The sequence below is a fragment of the Cydia pomonella genome, chromosome 27 (assembly GCF_033807575.1).
Source record: "Cydia pomonella isolate Wapato2018A chromosome 27, ilCydPomo1, whole genome shotgun sequence".
NCBI lineage: Eukaryota > Metazoa > Arthropoda > Insecta > Lepidoptera > Tortricidae > Cydia > Cydia pomonella.
In genome coordinates this window covers 9,805,652-9,824,089 of record NC_084729.1, presented here as the reverse complement: position 1 = coordinate 9,824,089, position 18,438 = coordinate 9,805,652, and the positions used below count along the sequence as shown (strand labels likewise).

General features: G+C 39.2%; 1 protein-coding gene across 1 annotated transcript; it reads right to left on the bottom strand.

Moving 5' to 3' along the window:
• Positions 1 to 254: 254 nt before the first annotated feature.
• On the bottom strand, positions 255 to 18,146 carry LOC133532351 (zinc finger protein 699-like). The gene is made up of 12 exons (XM_061870963.1): positions 17,187 to 18,146; positions 14,827 to 14,952; positions 12,600 to 13,151; positions 11,368 to 11,502; positions 9,169 to 9,293; positions 7,357 to 7,431; positions 6,693 to 6,828; positions 4,833 to 5,036; positions 3,473 to 3,694; positions 2,081 to 2,182; positions 1,332 to 1,430; positions 255 to 634 (listed from the first exon to the last, which is right to left on the bottom strand). The coding sequence occupies exons 1-12, from the start codon at positions 17,337 to 17,339 to the stop codon at positions 389 to 391; spliced, it is 2,175 nt and encodes a 724-aa protein (XP_061726947.1). The 5' UTR covers positions 17,340 to 18,146; the 3' UTR covers positions 255 to 388.
• Between the last annotated feature and the right edge of the window lie 292 nt (positions 18,147 to 18,438).

The window sequence follows — 18,438 nt, the reverse complement described above, 5'->3', positions numbered from 1 at the left end:
CATTTCTATAAAGTTCGTCAGATTAACCGGTTTTTTCCTATGTCGGTGTCTTTGTTTACGCGGCACACCTCCAGCCGACCGGCCGTCTCGTCGCCGAATAAACCAGGTTATTTAGGTTACAATACGTTCTTAAATCGTTCGCGTTCTTATAAAAGTCCAGCGTAAAACCAAAATAAACCGGTATTTACCGATATTTCTAAAACCGGTTCAGTCTTCTCCCTAAAAAAACACAGAAGAGGAAGAAATAAAATGCATTATAATGATCATTGATTTTTATTATCAAAATAACAAATTAGTCTATGTAATTATAATATGATTACACCGTACAAAGACTTCAGAAGTGGGATACATTGGTGATATACATTGGCGACGAGGTAAAGAAGTTGTCTTAATATATTACCTCTGTTTCTATTTCTTCTATAATGTCTTCTATATGTTCATCTTGTGAATTTGTATGTATCTCTTCTATAGCCTCTTCTATAATATATGTTTGTGGCTTTTTCTTCCTCGGAGCGCGTTTAGGCCACGGCTCGCCATTGTGGACGGTGCGGACGTGCATCCTCATGGTGGACGGTGTTGTGAACACGCGACCGCAGATGTCACAATCGGAATTTTTGCGGATGCCCATATGCACCTGGACAAGAGAGAATAAAAAATGATATACATAAGCCAATAATGTAAAAAATGTCTCAGATCATATGTTGACAAAGATATGATCCGTGGCTTTCTTATTTGCTGGCCGAGGTGTGTTCTACTGTGTCGGAAAACGGCAACTTCGTTTTGCGTAGCGGGTCGAAAATTGACGTTTTCCGTACGATGAACAGAAATACTTATTGCAGTAGCCGTGACAGTATCTCCTAACGTTACCAAATGGACCAAATAGTGGGGTCAATTATTCTCGGATGGAAAGAGCTCATGATAATAGAGATAGGTATTATGAAAATCCCCAATTCTAACTCATAAGTCTGATACAACTTTAATTAGAAATGTCCAAATACAGATGCCATCAGATAATATATCGAAGCGGCCCAGTTGCTCAAAAATATCTGAACATGCACCTTAACATAAGAGGCTTCGTTCAGATATGAGCGCTTCGGTATATCTGATGGCGACTATACTATTTGTATACTTTACAAACTTGAGGCCTTGGTAACTTTTTCTGTATGACATCTATTTCTGTTTTATAAGTTTTAATGGACTAATGGTACTTACGGCGCGCACACGTCGTAGTAGGTTGCTTTTAAAGGTGAAGGGAAGGTTGCACTGCTCGCACAAGGAGGGTTTCTCCCCGGTGTGTACTCTCATGTGGCCCTGCATACAATGGTACTTACGATGCGGACATGTTTCTGCAGATTGCCCTTCCTGGTGAAGAGGATGTCGCATAGCTCGCACTTGTAGGGCTTCTCCCCGCTGTGCACTGTCATGTGGCACTGCACACAAACAAAAACAATAAGTCCTATTCTAGCCGATTTTGGACACCTCACGCTAAAATTTGAGGAATTACAGTTTCTAAGCGACTTGAGATTACGAAATGTTGCAAATTTTTAAATTAAAGAAAAAATTGAAAAATACATCGCTTCGGGCAAATCACGAACTTGCGACCTTTTGAAATGGGTGCAATCGCTCTTAACCAACTGAACTATCAGAACCAAAGAGAATTTGAAATAGAGGTAGATTGTCAGGGAAAACTTTGTAGCCACAGTAAATTTACTGCCATCTTTCGACACATGATTAAAACGCGCATGTAACTCCCCTGGAGTTGCAGGCGTACATAAGCTACAGAGACTGCTTACCATCAGGCGGGCCGTATGCTTGTTTGCCACCGACGTAGTATTAAAAAAAAACCTTTAGAACGCCATTTGTCTTTGATCCTTGTTCTTTCACTGATATGTGTTAAATATCAAAAAGTGGCGCCATCTAACAGATCAACGGCCAAAGTTATTGGTTCCTGGTAAGGCAGTATGAAATTCCATCATATATCATCTTCACTCATCGCACCTGATATGTAGTATTTCCGGACCTAATTTGACGTAAGTCATGTCATCATTTCATAGCAAGTTTGAGAAAAAGAATACTTTACCACTAATTTCCCTTTCGAATCGAAGCGCTTCGGGCAATTGTCGCAGGCGAACGGCCGCTCGCCCGTGTGTTTCCGCACGTGATTGCGGAGAGTGAAGGAGTTCTACACAAACATAACTTTAACTTGTAATACGAATTACGATTAAAAAATATATGAAAAAATATTTTATCTAAGTACGTAAGTAAGTAGTAGTAGTTAGTAATAAGTAAGTAGTAAGTAAGTTTAGTAAGTGTATTATAAACCCGATTGATGCATGATGCGTTCAAAAACCACAAATGTGGCATTATCTATGAAAAGGGACCTTATTGTCGATGGCGCTTACACCGCACTGCGTCGTATTTGTATCGGAGCATCGTTTATAACGGCGGAAGCGCCATCAACAATAAGGTCCCTTTTCATAGGTAACGTCACAAATTACGTCTAACATAAAGATAAACCGCTTTGTTACAACTTTATTATATAATAACGTTTATATCGCGATTTGGCACAGTGACTGTTAACAGCCACTGGTGAAAGCCATCCTAGATGGAGGGCCATCTTGTGAGGGCTCATCACAAAATGTGTCATTAAGAGGGTCCACACAGAGCGAGCATACGCGCGAGGCAATTTGCGCACGCACTAACCGGCCAGTGTAGACGTGCTTCGGCCGTAGCGGCGCGCTCAGGCGAGGAAAACGCGCGCCACGCGCGTATGCTCGCTCTGTGTGGACCCGCCTAATGAAATTTGAACCTCTATGTTAGGAAACAAAGTTGATTTTGTTTTGTTTCCAAAAATTGAACGTAACAAAACAAACGCAACTCTGTTCTAATTTAAAATTATTTAAATTTTATTCAAGTCCTATAGGCAAAAGATGAAGAGGATTGTAATAGAGAGGTAAAGTTTAAGAAAAAAGAGTGCCTCTCAGTTTGATATCCAAATATTCCAAATCAGATGGCGCTGTCTTCTTTCTCGCGTTGTCCCGAGATTTTTGCCACGGCTCATGGGAGCCTGGGGTCCGCTTGACAGCTAATCCCAAGATTTGGCGTAGGCACTAGTTTTTACGAAAGCGACTGCCATCTGACCTTCCAACCCAGCAGGTAAACTAGGCCTTGTTGGGATCAGTCCGGTTTCCTCACGATGTTTTCCTTGACCGAAAAGCGACTGGTAAATATCAAATATTTCGTACATAAGTTCCGAAAAACTCATTGGTACGAGCCGGGGTCTGAACCCGCGACCTCCGGATCGCAAGCCGCACGCTCTTACCGCTAGGCCACCAGCGCTTCCTAAATATAAATATACAATATGTACAATAAATAATAAACGGATTAGAACACACGCAACAGCTTTCGCAGGCGTATGGTCAAACACATACAGCTGAGAAAGCTGACTGAAAATGAAGATACATCTACTCACCGCAAACATCTGCCCGCAGTGCTCGCAGCACTTATCATATTTTTCTTTCGGGATTGGCTTCTGCGGGTGCCGGCTCCGGAACCGGTAGGGCGGCGCCAGGCCGAGGGCCAGCGCACGACGGTTGGCGGCGTGTCTCTTTTCGTTCTGCGAGTCGCCCTGGCCGAGATGCTTGCGCAGGATGTGCACGTCGTAGGACTCCGCGTTCAGGAATGTCGACTTGCACTGAGAATTATCTTTTTTTTTTTTATCTCATATTTAGAGACTTTTACATCTCTAAAGAATTTTAGTATTTGTTGGTTGTACATTTTTTATCAACGAGGGGGGCCCTCGAGGGGGTTAGGGTCGGCAACGCGCATGTAACTCCTCTGGAGTTGCAGGCGTACATAGGCTACGGAGACTGCTTACCATCAGGCGGGCCGTATGCTTGTTTGCCACCGACGTAGTATAAAAAAATATATATTATAGTTTTTTGTGTAATTCGACATTTAGAGACTGTATACGTCTCTAATAAGTATCTAATATTTAATTGATTCCATATTTGTAATTTTATTTTGTTATTTTTATTGTTTGTAAAAAAAAATACACGTAAAAGTGCCACTGTGGCCTATTTGCTGAATAAATATTTGATGTTGAGAAAGGGGAAATCAAAAAGTTGCTGTGTTCTATCGATAGTTTTGACATGATTCGTTATTGAAATTATCTGATGTTTATATGTAAGTATGACCGAAACATGTCGGGCGACTATTCGATTAAAATTACGTGATTAAAATAATTTAAGTATATTCTGTTGTTTTGATATGTCCAGGTTTATTTATTATTTATTTATATACCTACATTGCACAAAAGAAAACTTTACAGTGCAAAAGACGGACTTAAGGTCATAAGGCCGAGCCAGTCCACTTTAATCTTTTGAACGAAACGCGTATCGTACGCGGCGCGCAATCGTGTACGCATGAAAGTTGATATTGGGCTGTAGCCGCGCGCGTCATATGACGTCTTTGGCGGTCAAAAGGTTAAAACAAAACAGTGAGATTGTGAGACCAGTGTGATATAGTTTACACAAGCTTATATTTAGTACTAACAACTTTACAGCTCGGGTGCTCCGCGTCCATATGTTCTTTCAACGCGTCCTCACTACCGAAGTTGTCCCCGCACTGCACGCACGGACTCATCTCAGCATGTTCTCCGGCGCCATCTTGTGTTCACACACTACATACTAACCACGTTGCAGCTTGGATTATCCGCGTCCGCGTGTTCCTTCGATGCGTCCTCAGCATCGAAGGTGTCCCCGCACTGCACGCACGGACTCATCTCAGCATGTTCTCCGGCGCCATCTTGTTTTCACAGACTACATACTAACCACGTTGCAGCTTGGGTGCTCCGCGTCCGCATGTTCCTTCAATGCGTCCTCAGTATGGAAGTTTTCCCCGCACTGCACGCACGGACTCATCTCAGCATGTTCTCCACCATCTTTATGAACTCCTGCTTCCTGATGCTTCTTCAAGGCGTCTTCGCTGATGAACGTCACTGAGCAGGTCTTGCATTCTCGATACTTCTTTCGCAGCTGAAAAGAGTATTAAATTATATAACAAGTTGAGCGTGCATGGAAGAAGAGAAAATAGCGAAACATTTTCTAGACTGTAACCAGATAGAAGTATACAGGAACAAATACCGTGCTCCGTGCACCATAAAGCAGGCAGTTAGCAACCTGGACACTGCTAAGCTTCGTGGACGAGCTGAGGTGGCTAGAGTAGTGCTATCTCGTTTTCACGCAAAATAAACACAATGGTTGTCGAAACTATAAAACAAGTTAAGAAACCCATGAATCCGATACAATTTATTCGGTCCGAGCGTGAGCAAGGACCAATATAAGTCCAGTAGCCTTACCATGAGATTGACATTCGACATATTCGCTAGCATGAGCGTATCATAATTTCTATGCATCTCACTTATACTGACATTAGTGCGAGTCAAATGTTTGTTTACCTAGTGACTGTGGTGCAACCCAGTTGAAACGTCGAAAGTAAGTTACGCGGCAAATATGTCAGTTTGTGGTAAAGGATAAAATGGGCGTTATGCCCGAACTACTCATTTATACTCTGATTTACAATTAGCTCTTCAAGTGGCATGTGTCTTTTTTTGATTTATTGGAATTTTGATCTTATTTCAATTAATCTAATTTGAAATTTAAATGACATAATCGATCGGGAGTCGACGGCCTGCCACTCCAAGGGTTAGATTGTAAGGATAATATACAGGACAGGGATGTCACTCTTCACATTCGCGAATGCGAATCCGAATGTCCCGGGTGCGAATGTCCGAATGCGAATACGAATGTCCAGGATGCGAATATCCGAATGCGAATAATAATGTCCAGGATGCGAATACGAAAGTCCAGGATGCGAATGTCCGCATGCGAATACGAATGTCCAGGATGCGAATGTCCGAATGCGAATACGGATGTTAGGGAATATGTAGTTGTTATTATTATTCCTAATTAGAAAAAAAGCAGTTAGTACATACATATGTTACCTTAGAACGGGATAAATAAAATATTATAGGACATTATTACACAAATTCACTAATTGTAAGTCCCACAGTAAGTTCTATAGTTGAGGGTACTTAGACAACGATATTATATAGTATGTAAATATTTATAAATACTTAAATACATAGGAAACACCCATGACTCAGGAACAAATATCCATGCTCATCACACGAATAAATGCACTTACCAGGATTTGAACCTGGGACTATCGGCTTTGTAGACACGGTCGTTACCCACTAGGCCAAATCGGTCGTCAAAAATGTAATAAAGTGTTGAAAAATGCTGTCTACTCGTCAAATGCATTTCTTGAAAACAGGTTGCGCGCTCTGCCCGTACGCGGGTCGACGAGACAGGACACGACCTGCGCACATTCGCATTCGCATCACATTCGCTTTTTGAATCCCTGCGTTTGTTTACATTATTAGGAGATCAACTTTTTTATCTTAATGCTTGTAGCTTTTTTTGTTGTTTTGTTTTGGCTAAGGTTAAGAATTTTAACATAAGTACAAAATGTAAGCGCGTAGTATTAGCAAGTTGTGTTTGCCTATAATTGGGTGAATACTCCGGTATGATTTTTGTGGTTATTATTTAAGTCCAATTCTATTTGTATTACAGCTGTTGGCAAACCTTAATAAATAAATAATAAAGGTCTCCCCACACATGTGTACTCACCTTCTGCACGCCGTGAACGTACGACTTGTGCATGCGCAGGCCCATGTCGTTGATAAAGGTCTCTCCACACATGTCGCACGCTACGTTCAGCGTCTTGTGTCGCTGGCGAACGTGACCCAGGTACGTCGATACCTTCCTGGTGAAGAAAGTTCGAATGTTGGTGACTTGGCCACTTATTTAGAGTCGGCAACGCGCATGTAACAAGCTAAAGCGTAGCAGGCGTCCATAGGCTACGGTGACTGCTTACCACCAGACGGGCCGTTTAATTCAGTTCAAATATACTTTATTCATGTAGGCCTAGCAACAAGCACTTATGAATAGTAAGACAGTATTACATATAATTATCAGAGCAATTTATTGATGTGAATATTATTCCATAAAACTTTTGAATTATAATACCGATCAAATTTAACACTAATAATTTCACAAAATATCGTCAAACCAGGGACCCGTCCACCCTTTCCCAGAAAAAAGCCATCAAATGGCTTAGCTTCATCGAACAGCCCCAACGATTGGCTTTCCCTTTGAATGGCTTACCCGTTCATTTGACTTAGCTCTAGGAAGGGGTTTCCCTTTCAGAGATACCGCTAAATGAAAGGGTATCCCCTTCCTAATTCAAAAAATTATGACGCCTATACTGTCAACGCACAAGTCATAAGATTACCTGAACTCTTTCCCGCAGTACTTGCACGTGTATATTTTGCCGGCGTGAAACAAGTGGTGTTGCCGCGCCTGGTGCCTGGAAATGAGATTCATTATGAAAGGATTTCCATGTTGCAGGGCCAGGTATCTATAATAAACTACCCGACAACATAAACAATATTGAAAATTATCTGACATTATACACTACAAAAACATGTCAGAATATTATAATAATGATTTTAATTTAATTTATTGGATGTCTGAATTGTGTTGATTATTTTTATTTATTTATTTATTGTTCTGAGAACCAACAGCTATAAGTTGCACAATATATAAATAACAAAGAGCCAATTATAGGTTCCCACCGGTAGCAACAGGTTAACAGATAATTGGTGGTTAGCACTAGATTTTTTTTTTATAACGTGTTACCACAAATATTTTTAAATATTAATACTTATTAATCTTATTATATTATATACTGAACAAAGAAACCAAAACTTATTAGCAAAATTAATACGTTAATCGATACAATAATATGCCAACGCATACGACTCGCTCACTCAAGTAATTTGTCTGTGTTGTGTGTTTATATTGTTTTTATTACTTGATTTGATAATTATGACTTTTATGACATGTCAGAATATTATAATAATGATTTAATTTAATTTACAGTACATATGATGCTACTTTACCGCACTAGTGCGAAAATTAGCATATTACGTTTCTATGTCGAACATTTAAAGGTCCATTTGTACTGTAAAACGTTGTACGATACATGTGCGAATAGGTAATTCGCAACTCGTGTCGATTTAAAACACTCCCTTCGGTCGTGTTTTAATTTATCGCCACTGGTTTCGAATTTGCCATTTTTCGCACTTGTATCGTAATGTACTATTATTGGATATTTGAATTGCTTCGGTTATTTTTATATTGTTTTATTTTACTGTGATTGAATTTGATTATTATTTTCTTAATTGTACTTCAATTGACATCGACCTAATTATATGTGTCATTTGACATGTAAAATTTGTCATTTTATCAATAAAGGAATATGAATATCACTTAAGCTCTCGTGTTTTTAGAGATAGTATACATCTCTAATAAAGTATAGTACCTGGGCGACCGAGCTTTGCTCGGTTATAACTATAAAAATTAAAAAATAAACTTGAACATATAAAAAAAAAGTTAGTCACTGGGCGAGATTCGAACCCGAAACACTCGTTTAGCAGTCCGCGTTATAACCCGCTAGACCAGACGGACAGTGGCCGGCAACACGAAATTAGCGAACATATTCTGCGTCGAAAGAAAAACGTATGAAAACTCGACAACACGCGTTTTCCCAAACATAAGACTAATCTAGATAGATTGTATACCCCCAAAAACCCCCATATACCAAATTTCAGCGAAATCGTTAGAGCCGTTTCCGAGATCACAGGAATATATATATATATATATATATATATATACACAAGAATTGCTCGTTTAAAGGTATAAGATATTATTTCATCGATTCCATATTTGTAATTGTTTTTTGTAATTTTTATTGTTTGTAAAAATGGACATGTAAAAGTGCCCGTGTGGCCTATTTGCTGAATAAATGTTTGATATGTACTATATAAACACTAAGGGAGCAATAAATAATGTGTGAGATAACCCAGCAGGGATCAGTGCAATTAAAACTGCAACAAATCTAAGAAAAACTACATAATAACATTAAGTAACAGTTCATATAAATACACTTCTGAATTGTAAATATTTAAGTGCAAAGCACTGAGCAAATAAAGCTATAATAATAATTATAATAATGCCCATACAAGGTATACAATGTACATACCTCGTCCGGGACACGAACCCGCACTCCCTGCACACATACTTGATGCGATGTGTGTCCAAATGCATCCACAGTTTGCCTTTTCTGTGGAAACGGATCGTGCACACCGGACATACATATGGTTCTTTCTGAAATACAGAATATTTTTTATAATAAATAAATATTTTGGTCACATACTTACACAACATACATACTATCTGGGCACTATGACCTCAAGGATTTCCAAGAGATGTTCAAGCGCAACAACAACAACCGTCTGAGAGGTCATCATTTAAAGTTGGAAAGGCATAGGGCTCACAGTAACCCATACAAACACTTTTTCAGCAATCGAGTGGTGAGGGCTTGGAACAGGCTCCCAGAAGTTGTGGTTTCAGCACAAAATGTGAACCAGTTTAAAAATAAATTAGACAAGCACATGATATGTACTACTCGTTCATGATAACTATCTTTATGAATATTGGATACAGGTCATATCAGTTGTCAAACTGCCTGCCTGCTTATTAAATAAATAAATAAATAAATTGACTAAGTCCCACAGTAAGCCAAGAAGGCTTGTATTGCGGGTACACCAGACAACAATATATATAATATACAAATACTTAAATACAACATATATCTGTGCTCATCACACAAATAAATGCCCTTACCGGGATATGAACCCAGGACCATCTGCTTTATAGGCAGGGTTACTATCCACTAGGCCAGATCAGTCGTCAACGTCAATTCTAATGTGCATTCCCAACTTGCAATTCTGATTTTGGAATTTTAATAATTATTTCCTCTCAGAACCACGAGACTGGCCTATATATGCCCACTTGGGACCCCAGGCACGCATGAGTCGTGGCAACAAGAAGTGTCGGTTAAGACTCGTGTCGTTTGAGTCCTCTGATTTAAAACTCGACTCAGTTTTTCAGACTCTTAAATTAAGTCTAAACTCGAGTCCTTTTCAACTTGTTAGAGACCCAAGTCTTTTGTAAATATTCAAATCCTTTTCAAAGAACTCTCGATATTTTTTTGTTTGCCTAATTTCGTAATGCTTATTATTATTTTGTTAAAACCTATAAAATTGTTGCCGGAATTTTTATTCGGAGGCTCGAGTCCTTTTGAGTTGCTCTTAAATATACTTAATAAAGGACTCGACTCGGGACTTAAGACTCGGAAGTTATTTAAGGCTGCACCCGACGCCAACGACCTCGCGGGTGTGGGCGGAGCTTATACCCCTCACCGCACCTCCCGTTACATAAGATCGAGCGCGCAGAACCATGCGTTTGAAACAGAATTTCGCTTGCTCGCGCGCGCAACGCAGCACGGGTCCGTCTAGCAACACGACTTGCCCCGCACTGACTATACGGACGAGAGCGGGGTAATGGTAAGAACCTAGGCGGGAGTTAGGCATATTTTTAAGGAATTGAGGCACAAATGTATGAATTTTCAAAAAGAAAGAAAACCATATCATTCTATAGTGTTTTGTGAGCAAGATTGTAGAGTTTCATATATTTTCGATAAAAGTTGCAGTACTCGTAGCACTAAGGATACAACTGAAAAAAATAGGGGTAATTTCAAGATTTTTTTTCTTCGCTAATTTAAATTAAAATAGATTTCCAGAAAAAACATACCATTTCTCATATCTTGTCAATTGTTATATATTTTTTTCTGCTCAGAAAGTGTCATATATAATATAAAAATGGTTCAGAATAACTTAGTTTCACGGTATTTTCTGGGAGGAGGAACCTTAAGCGCCGAGTCTAGTAAAAACGAGTCGAGTTCCTTAAATTCAGACTCTAAGACTTGAGTACCAACACTATACTCTGTATCTTTAGGTATTTAAATAAAATGAAACAAACAATTTGTACATTTTCGGGTAGTTTTAATATTCATTGGTTAACCAACGAAATACAAAGGCGCCTGGATCTGTCACTGAACAACCTGACTTTAACCTACATTATTTGACCATGTAATGTTTTCATCTACCCTCAACTGGCTTAAGGAGCCATTTGAGGGTAGATTTCGTTTACTTTTATTTAAATACCTAAAGAGACCACATTTCACGCTACCATGCACCGGGCCCAAGATTTAGCGGCTTGGAGAGCACTGGTGTCCACAGTCGTCACGTCCCTCAGCCATGAGGATACGACAAGGAAGACCTAAAGATACAGAGTATAGCAAGAAGCCACTCGGGGATAACGCGGAAGATGAGCTCACCCTATCATGTTTGAGCTTGTGATGTCTGTAGGCGTCCTCGGACGTGAAGCGGCGCCCGCACGGCGCGCACGGGTGCGGCGCCGCCGCGTACTCCGCCGTGCCGCGCCGCGCCTCTATCTCGGCCAGCTGCTCCTCCTGCACTCAAACATAATAGTTTTTCTCCAATATGCTCGGAAATGTTCACCTTATTGTAGCAAAAATAGTACGGGAAGTTCTTTTTTTTTTTGTTAGAATGGCTTTTGCTTCTAGGGCACTTTGCCAACGTCAAGTTTATTAGGGACAAACTTAGGAGTGCACCTATGATTTAGCCCAGAATTTTGAATTTAGAGAATTATATACATAACATGAAAGATTAAACAATATAACATTAAAAATAAACACATATAGCTGTATACATACAAAATATTTACGGGAAGTTCTTCGTTATGGTCAAACTCAAATTTAAAAAATCAAACCACTATTGTCATTATTACTTTTTAAAAACATTTATCCAGTAAGAAAAACGCAAACAGCCAATTAATATAGCCGCGGGCCGCGTCTACACGACGCAGTCAGCATCATTTCAAGCTATAGGATAGAGTCGTGTAACGACGGCGTGTATGATCGTGCGAATACTGCTTAATAAAATCAAAGACTATATAACTTTTATATTTTTTTAAGGATCTCATGCATGCAAATACAGCTTATATTGCACAATTATATTGAATGAGTGAATGGTAATGAATGGCTGAATAGTTGTGCCTTTAACTTTTAAAAAATAATTAAAGAGGCAATTTTTTTTTGACGTTTTCGATGTGAAGGTTCGATTTGAATGCTGGTTGATGCTTAAATTATGATTATTTTACGTGATTTCCTGGCATATTTGGATAAAAGCACTATATATGCCTCGGCAGGAACTGCAATTCGTGGATTAGTCTTCTTTGTCGAAATCGAAACTCATCCACCAATTACCCTTCCCGGCCTCTGCAATAATGTACTATTTACAGTACATCTTGTCATTTCTTGACAGGTTAGGCGTATGCGATCATTTAGGTTCTAGGGTGAGGATGAACATCCTGCTGACGGCGAGCGGTGCGGTGATAGAAAGTAGCCGTGGGCATCATGTCAAACAACTCTTCAGAGCACAGCCCATTGTACAAGCGGTAGAACACACACAAGGAGGCAAGGTCTCTCCTTAGACTTCACTTGCATTTGCTTTCCCTATACATAGATATTAATATGTATATTCTTACGTGTGTTAATATTTCAACGTCCACATTAAAGGCTTTCTTAAATTCTTCCATATTCACTGTCGGCAAAAAACCGTTCTCTGCAGACCTCAATTTCTTCTTTCTTCTACCTGCACTATCAACTTCATCATCTCCTGTATAATTATTATTTCTCTGTCTCTTCATTCCCATAGATGTATTTAAATTTCTATTCCTTGTCTCACTCTTATTCATGTTAACTTCTACATTCTCATTTAAGATGGCTTCACTTTTTGTCGGTGTATTTTCATAAATATCATCTTCAAATGTATCAAGATATTCAACATCAAACATGTCCTCAGTCTCATTTATTTCTTCTATTTTATCGTCTTTTACAACGTTAATCTTAATCTCGTTTTCGTTGAAACTTTGTATTTCCATATACAATGCTTTCTTTACTTCATCCGTTGCTATAGGTTGCTCTACAACAAGTGGCATGCCTAGACCGTCTATACTGTCAACTTCGATGTTAGTTCGAGTCAGGTCAACTAGTCGGTTGGCCAAGCGATCCATGGCACAAACGGTGTCTGTAGTCAACTAGAAAAAAAAAGAATAATAGTTCATTTCAAATAAGGGTAGGATATAAGTAACAGGGATTAGGGGTAATATTTAGGTAATAGCTGCGTCCACACAGCGCGAGGCTATTTCCTCGCGCACAAAACGGCCAGGGTAGACGTGGCTCGGCCGAGGCGGGGTGCTTTGGCGAGGCAAACGCGTGCACCACCTCGACCGAGGCACGTCTACACTGGCCGTTTTGTGCGCGAGGAAATTGCCTCGCACGTATGCTCGTTCTGTGTGCCGGCTATATAGATAGAAAATTATAGTCCGTTTTTTTGCATTAGCAAGAGGGTAAGCGATTTTGAAGTCTTTTTATTGAAAAACACTTTCGAAAAATAAATCATGACAAATATGTAACAATTATAAATCATATACTATGATTTAAATTATTTTGATTTCATAAGTAATAGTTAAGAAGATAAGAATCCTTTATTTCAGACAGTAAAGTAAATTTAATTTTTTTCTACATTTCTTGCATATTTTATTCCTGTCTGTGTGCCATTTATTGGCAAAAGGCCTCCTCCAAACCTTCTCCATTCCTCTCTATCCTTGGCAACTCTCGTCCATGTGCTTCCTGCTATGGCTTTGATGTGGTCCACCCATCTTCTAAATGGTCTACCTCTTTTCCTTTTCTTATGGCCTGTGAACCAGTTCATTATCGATTTCGACCATTTTTCTTTGCCTCTTATTGTATGGCCTGACCATTTCCATTTTAACTTTTTTATTGTTTTTGTGACATCTTTTGTTTTGGTGAGCTTCTTTATGGATTGTTTTCTTATTTTATCCGATAGTCTTTTTCCCAGCATACTTCTCTCCATGAAGTTTTGGCAGGTTTCTAGCTTTCTAATGTGTGCTTTAGTGAGAGCCCAGGTTTGGCAGCCAATAAGTAATAGTTACTGATTTTTAAAAAGTATTTTTCATTAAAAAGACATATGTATCAAGATTGTTTACCTTTTTTCTATTGCTAATAAAACGAACTTTAGGAATCCATCACAATATGGACATTAATAAAATATATTGAATGGTTCAAAGTTTTTAAAATTTGATTTTATTTTTGAATTAATATAAAAGTTGAAAGCAAAAAAATATATTTAACTTCCTCACCTATATCTCAAAAAAAATCAAAATAGCCAAGTGTAAAAATATGGGTGCACACAAGTTGCTCAAAAATATGTCCCATAGCTCCTATTACAGCGAAGAGCTATGGGACGTTATTTTGAGTAAGTTGCGTGGACCCATATTGTTACACTTGACTGTACATAGCTTAGGTCATAGTGAGAGTTTGTATAATCTCAAAAAGGTAAATAGGCATGTGACATTTTCTTTTATAATTAAGTAGCCGGTCCACAAAGAGCGAGCATACGCACGAGGCAATTTCCTCACGCACTATACGGCCAGTGTAGATTTGCCTCGGCCGAGGCGGCGCGCGCGTTTTCCTCACCCGAGTGCCCGCATTTTTTATGGTGCACGTGCATAACCACGTGCACTATAAAAAAACACATCTACAATGGTGCGCGACAAACATCTGAGGCATGCCGAAATGTGTGGACCCGCCTATTGTCTATACATAACATTATTATTTCCTCTGAAATGAGAATTGTCAACCAACTGGTGTTACTATGGTGTCCACCCTGGGCCTAAAAAGTTTACTTACTTCTCCCTTCAAAGGCAGCAGTAACTCGTTGGCCCGGAGGCACTTGCCTCTGAACGCAGCGCAGCGCTGCATGAGAGCAGCGCACCAAACGCATAAGTGCAGGGGAAGCCTGTCCTTCTCAGTTACCTAAAAAGGTAGAAATTACAACTGTGATTTGTTACTAAATGACATCTAAGGTTAGCGTACCAACGGCACTTCGTAACAATAAAGGGGAAACTGCGACACAAAACACAGAAATCGCAGAAGTGTTTGCAAATCAATTCGCAGGTGTCTTCCAAAAGGAACCACAAGGCGAACTACCTATCTTAGAACCACATCTTAGAATAGACGATCCCATCACTGACATAGACTTTACAGCAGATAAAGTAAGACAATCGATCAAAGAGATGAGAGCGGATTCCTCTTCAGGACCAGACAACATCCCTGTTATATTATTAAAGAACTGTGATGTGGCGGACTCACTAGCTAACATGATGCAACAATCTTACGATTCTGGAATCTTACCAAAACAATGGAAAACTGCAATTGTAACACCAATATTCAAAAAAGGTAATAAACTGGAACCAGCTAACTATAGACCAATCAGCCTAACGAGTGTAGTGTGTAAATTAATGAAAAAGATCGTAGTTAAACACATAAGGAACTTCCTCAACCAGCATAAAGTGATAAGTGACCAGCAGCACGGCTTTTGTCCACGCCGATCTTCAGTCTCAACCTGCTCTCGTGTCTCTCGTCCTGGACCAAGAGCTACAACGACGGAGAACCTGTAGATATCATTTACCTAGACTACGAGAAAGCATTTGACAAAGTCCCTACAACAAGACTGTTACAAAAATTAGAATTCGTGGGTATACGAGGAAGGCTTCTCAGCTGGGTTGAGGCGTTCCTTCGAGAAAGAACCATCCGTGTAAGAGTTGGTGATACGCTGTCAAAGCAGCGAGAAATTCACAGCGGTGTGCCTCAAGGATCTGTCCTTGGACCTGTGCTGTATATAATATACACATTTGACCTGCCTCATAATCTCCATTGTAACGTCAGTATCTTTGCCGACGACACGCCAGAACTCATGCTTAAGATATATAAGACATATGTTAGACCCATCCTAGAGTATGCTTTTCAAGTCTGGAGTCCTTATTTCGTCAAAGATGTTGAGATGCTTGAGAAAGTGCAACGTAGTTTCACAAAAATACCGAAACAACTAAAAAACATGTCTTATGAAGAAAGACTTAAAATGCTGAAGCTCACAACATTAAAAGATCGCCGAGAGCGCGGAGACCTGATTGAAACGTTTAAGATTCTGACGGGACACTACAATATAGAGCAGTTTCAAGACCTGTACAAGCGCAATAGTAACACCCATCTGCGAGGCCACCAATATAAGTTAATATCTGAACTGTCTAAAAACAACCCCCGCAGACATTTTCTCAGCAACAGAGTGGTCAAAGCATGGAACAAACTACCAGAAGATGTGGTCTCAGCACTGAATGTCAATCAGTTTAAGAACAGACTAGACAAATACTTAACCAGCGCAAAGAATACATATTAAGCGAAGATCACTCAGATACAGGCAACTATCAGTTGTTTCAACTGCCTGCCTGATTAATAAATAATAATAATAATAAATGTAAAGTTGATGGTTAATAAACAATGCACATTGGTTACAAATATTATTATTCATATTATAATTTCCTATAATAATTAGTGGTCCTATCCTATTTTTTTATCCCATAGCCCATTCATTTTAGATTCCATCAATTCTCAAACAGTCCTTACACCCTGGTGGGTGCTGTCTCTGACATGCGTAAGGGCAGCATCCACTCGGTTTACCCCTTACTTTTCATTAAAGTGTCAAAAGGGCCTCTGTGTTGGCTTCGGCTCTGCGCATGCCTCCCAAAGGTCCGGAACACCATTGTCCCATGATGGGAAAGACATAAAAATAATAATATTTATACCTATTGACATGACGTAAATTGATAAAATTTTGTTACCTAAAGGTATTCTGGAAGAGATTAAAACATCCTGTACTTTACCTCTTCTTGATTTGCATTCATTGTATTTTCTGTATTGAGGTGTACAATAAATATTTTAAATGGGGACAACCATACACAGATCAACCTAGCCCCAAACTTAGCTAAACTTGTATTATCGGTACAAGACGACAATATACATACTTATATACATAGAAAACAGTCAAAATACCTGACTCAGGAACAAATATCCGTGCTCATCCCACAAATGGTAAGGGTTACCGCGATTCGAACCCGACACCATCAGTTTCATAAGCAGGGTCACTACTGACTAGGCCAGACCGGACGTATTGTATTACAATTTACAACAGTATATGAATGTTCTTTACTTACAACAATCCCTGTAACACGGAAGAACTCTCCAACAAGTTTATGCTCAAGCATGTTGACTAGCTTTCCTTCAGTCGCGAGACAAGCTCGACAACAAAACACATTGCTAATTTGCTTTGCCGGACGTTTGCCGCCAGTTTTCTTTACAGAACTCATTTTTGGCTTATTAGATGCATGAAGCAACGCTTACTATAAAAGCAATATTTACTTTTATATCTCATTAACAACCCCTTAAAACCATACAAATCAGACAGCAAAACAATATTCACGAAATGACGAAAATGAAATAATATATGCTCTTTGGCGGCCGCATGACATGAATGAATGCCCTTCATAATGCCATAGACCATGACAGTTGATGTACGTTTTTTTCCACTCAAAATGCGTTCAGGGAGTTCTTTTATAATACATCTATGGGTGCGTTCGGTAGTTACATAAACTGTAACTGTAAAAATTCGCGCCCCCAAAATAAGTTTGTTATCATAAATAAATCGGCATGACACTGGCAATCAACAGTAAGCCATATTAAAAAAAAAAAAAATAACTGTAGCAGACGAGCATGGTGCGAGGTAACAGAGAAGCCATTATTACGAATAAAAAAAACAGCTGTGACAATCAAAGAGCATATAATCACTACGTTTTAGTGACAATATCATCCACAGGCAGCGTATTTTATACATATTTTATATATTAAGAAACTCGTAAATATGCCCTCTCTTTTAACTCCTAATCCCTCTGTATTTCGAATCCTTTCAAATTTTATCAAAATTAACAATTATAACTATTCCCTACTCCTTAATCTGACCAAATCTTTCGTGCTAAATTCGTAATCCCGTTTTATGGGGAACTATATTGACGTGATGCTGGCAAATGCCTTCGTGGCGATAGCCATTAATAAAAAAAAAAAAAAAACTCGTAAATACTCTTAATATGGAGCGTGGTTATTCATATTAATTAAACATTTCTTTTTCAAAAAAGCGCGGGAAACGTGAAACGCGGCGGTCCAGTTTTAGGTTTCTTGTAAATTTAATTTCCATTTTAATATTATAGATCAGGGAATCAGTAATTTGTATATAATTTTTCACATAGTTTGTATATATTGTTGTATTTGTATATATAATTAGTGTAATTTCGTCGTAGTTGGTAAGTTTTTTCGTATATATGTAATGGGGGATGACGATCCTCCCGACCCTGGAGGTGATAACCTCCAGGTCGGAAGTAATGTTATTATCGATTCAGCAATGGACACGGACTC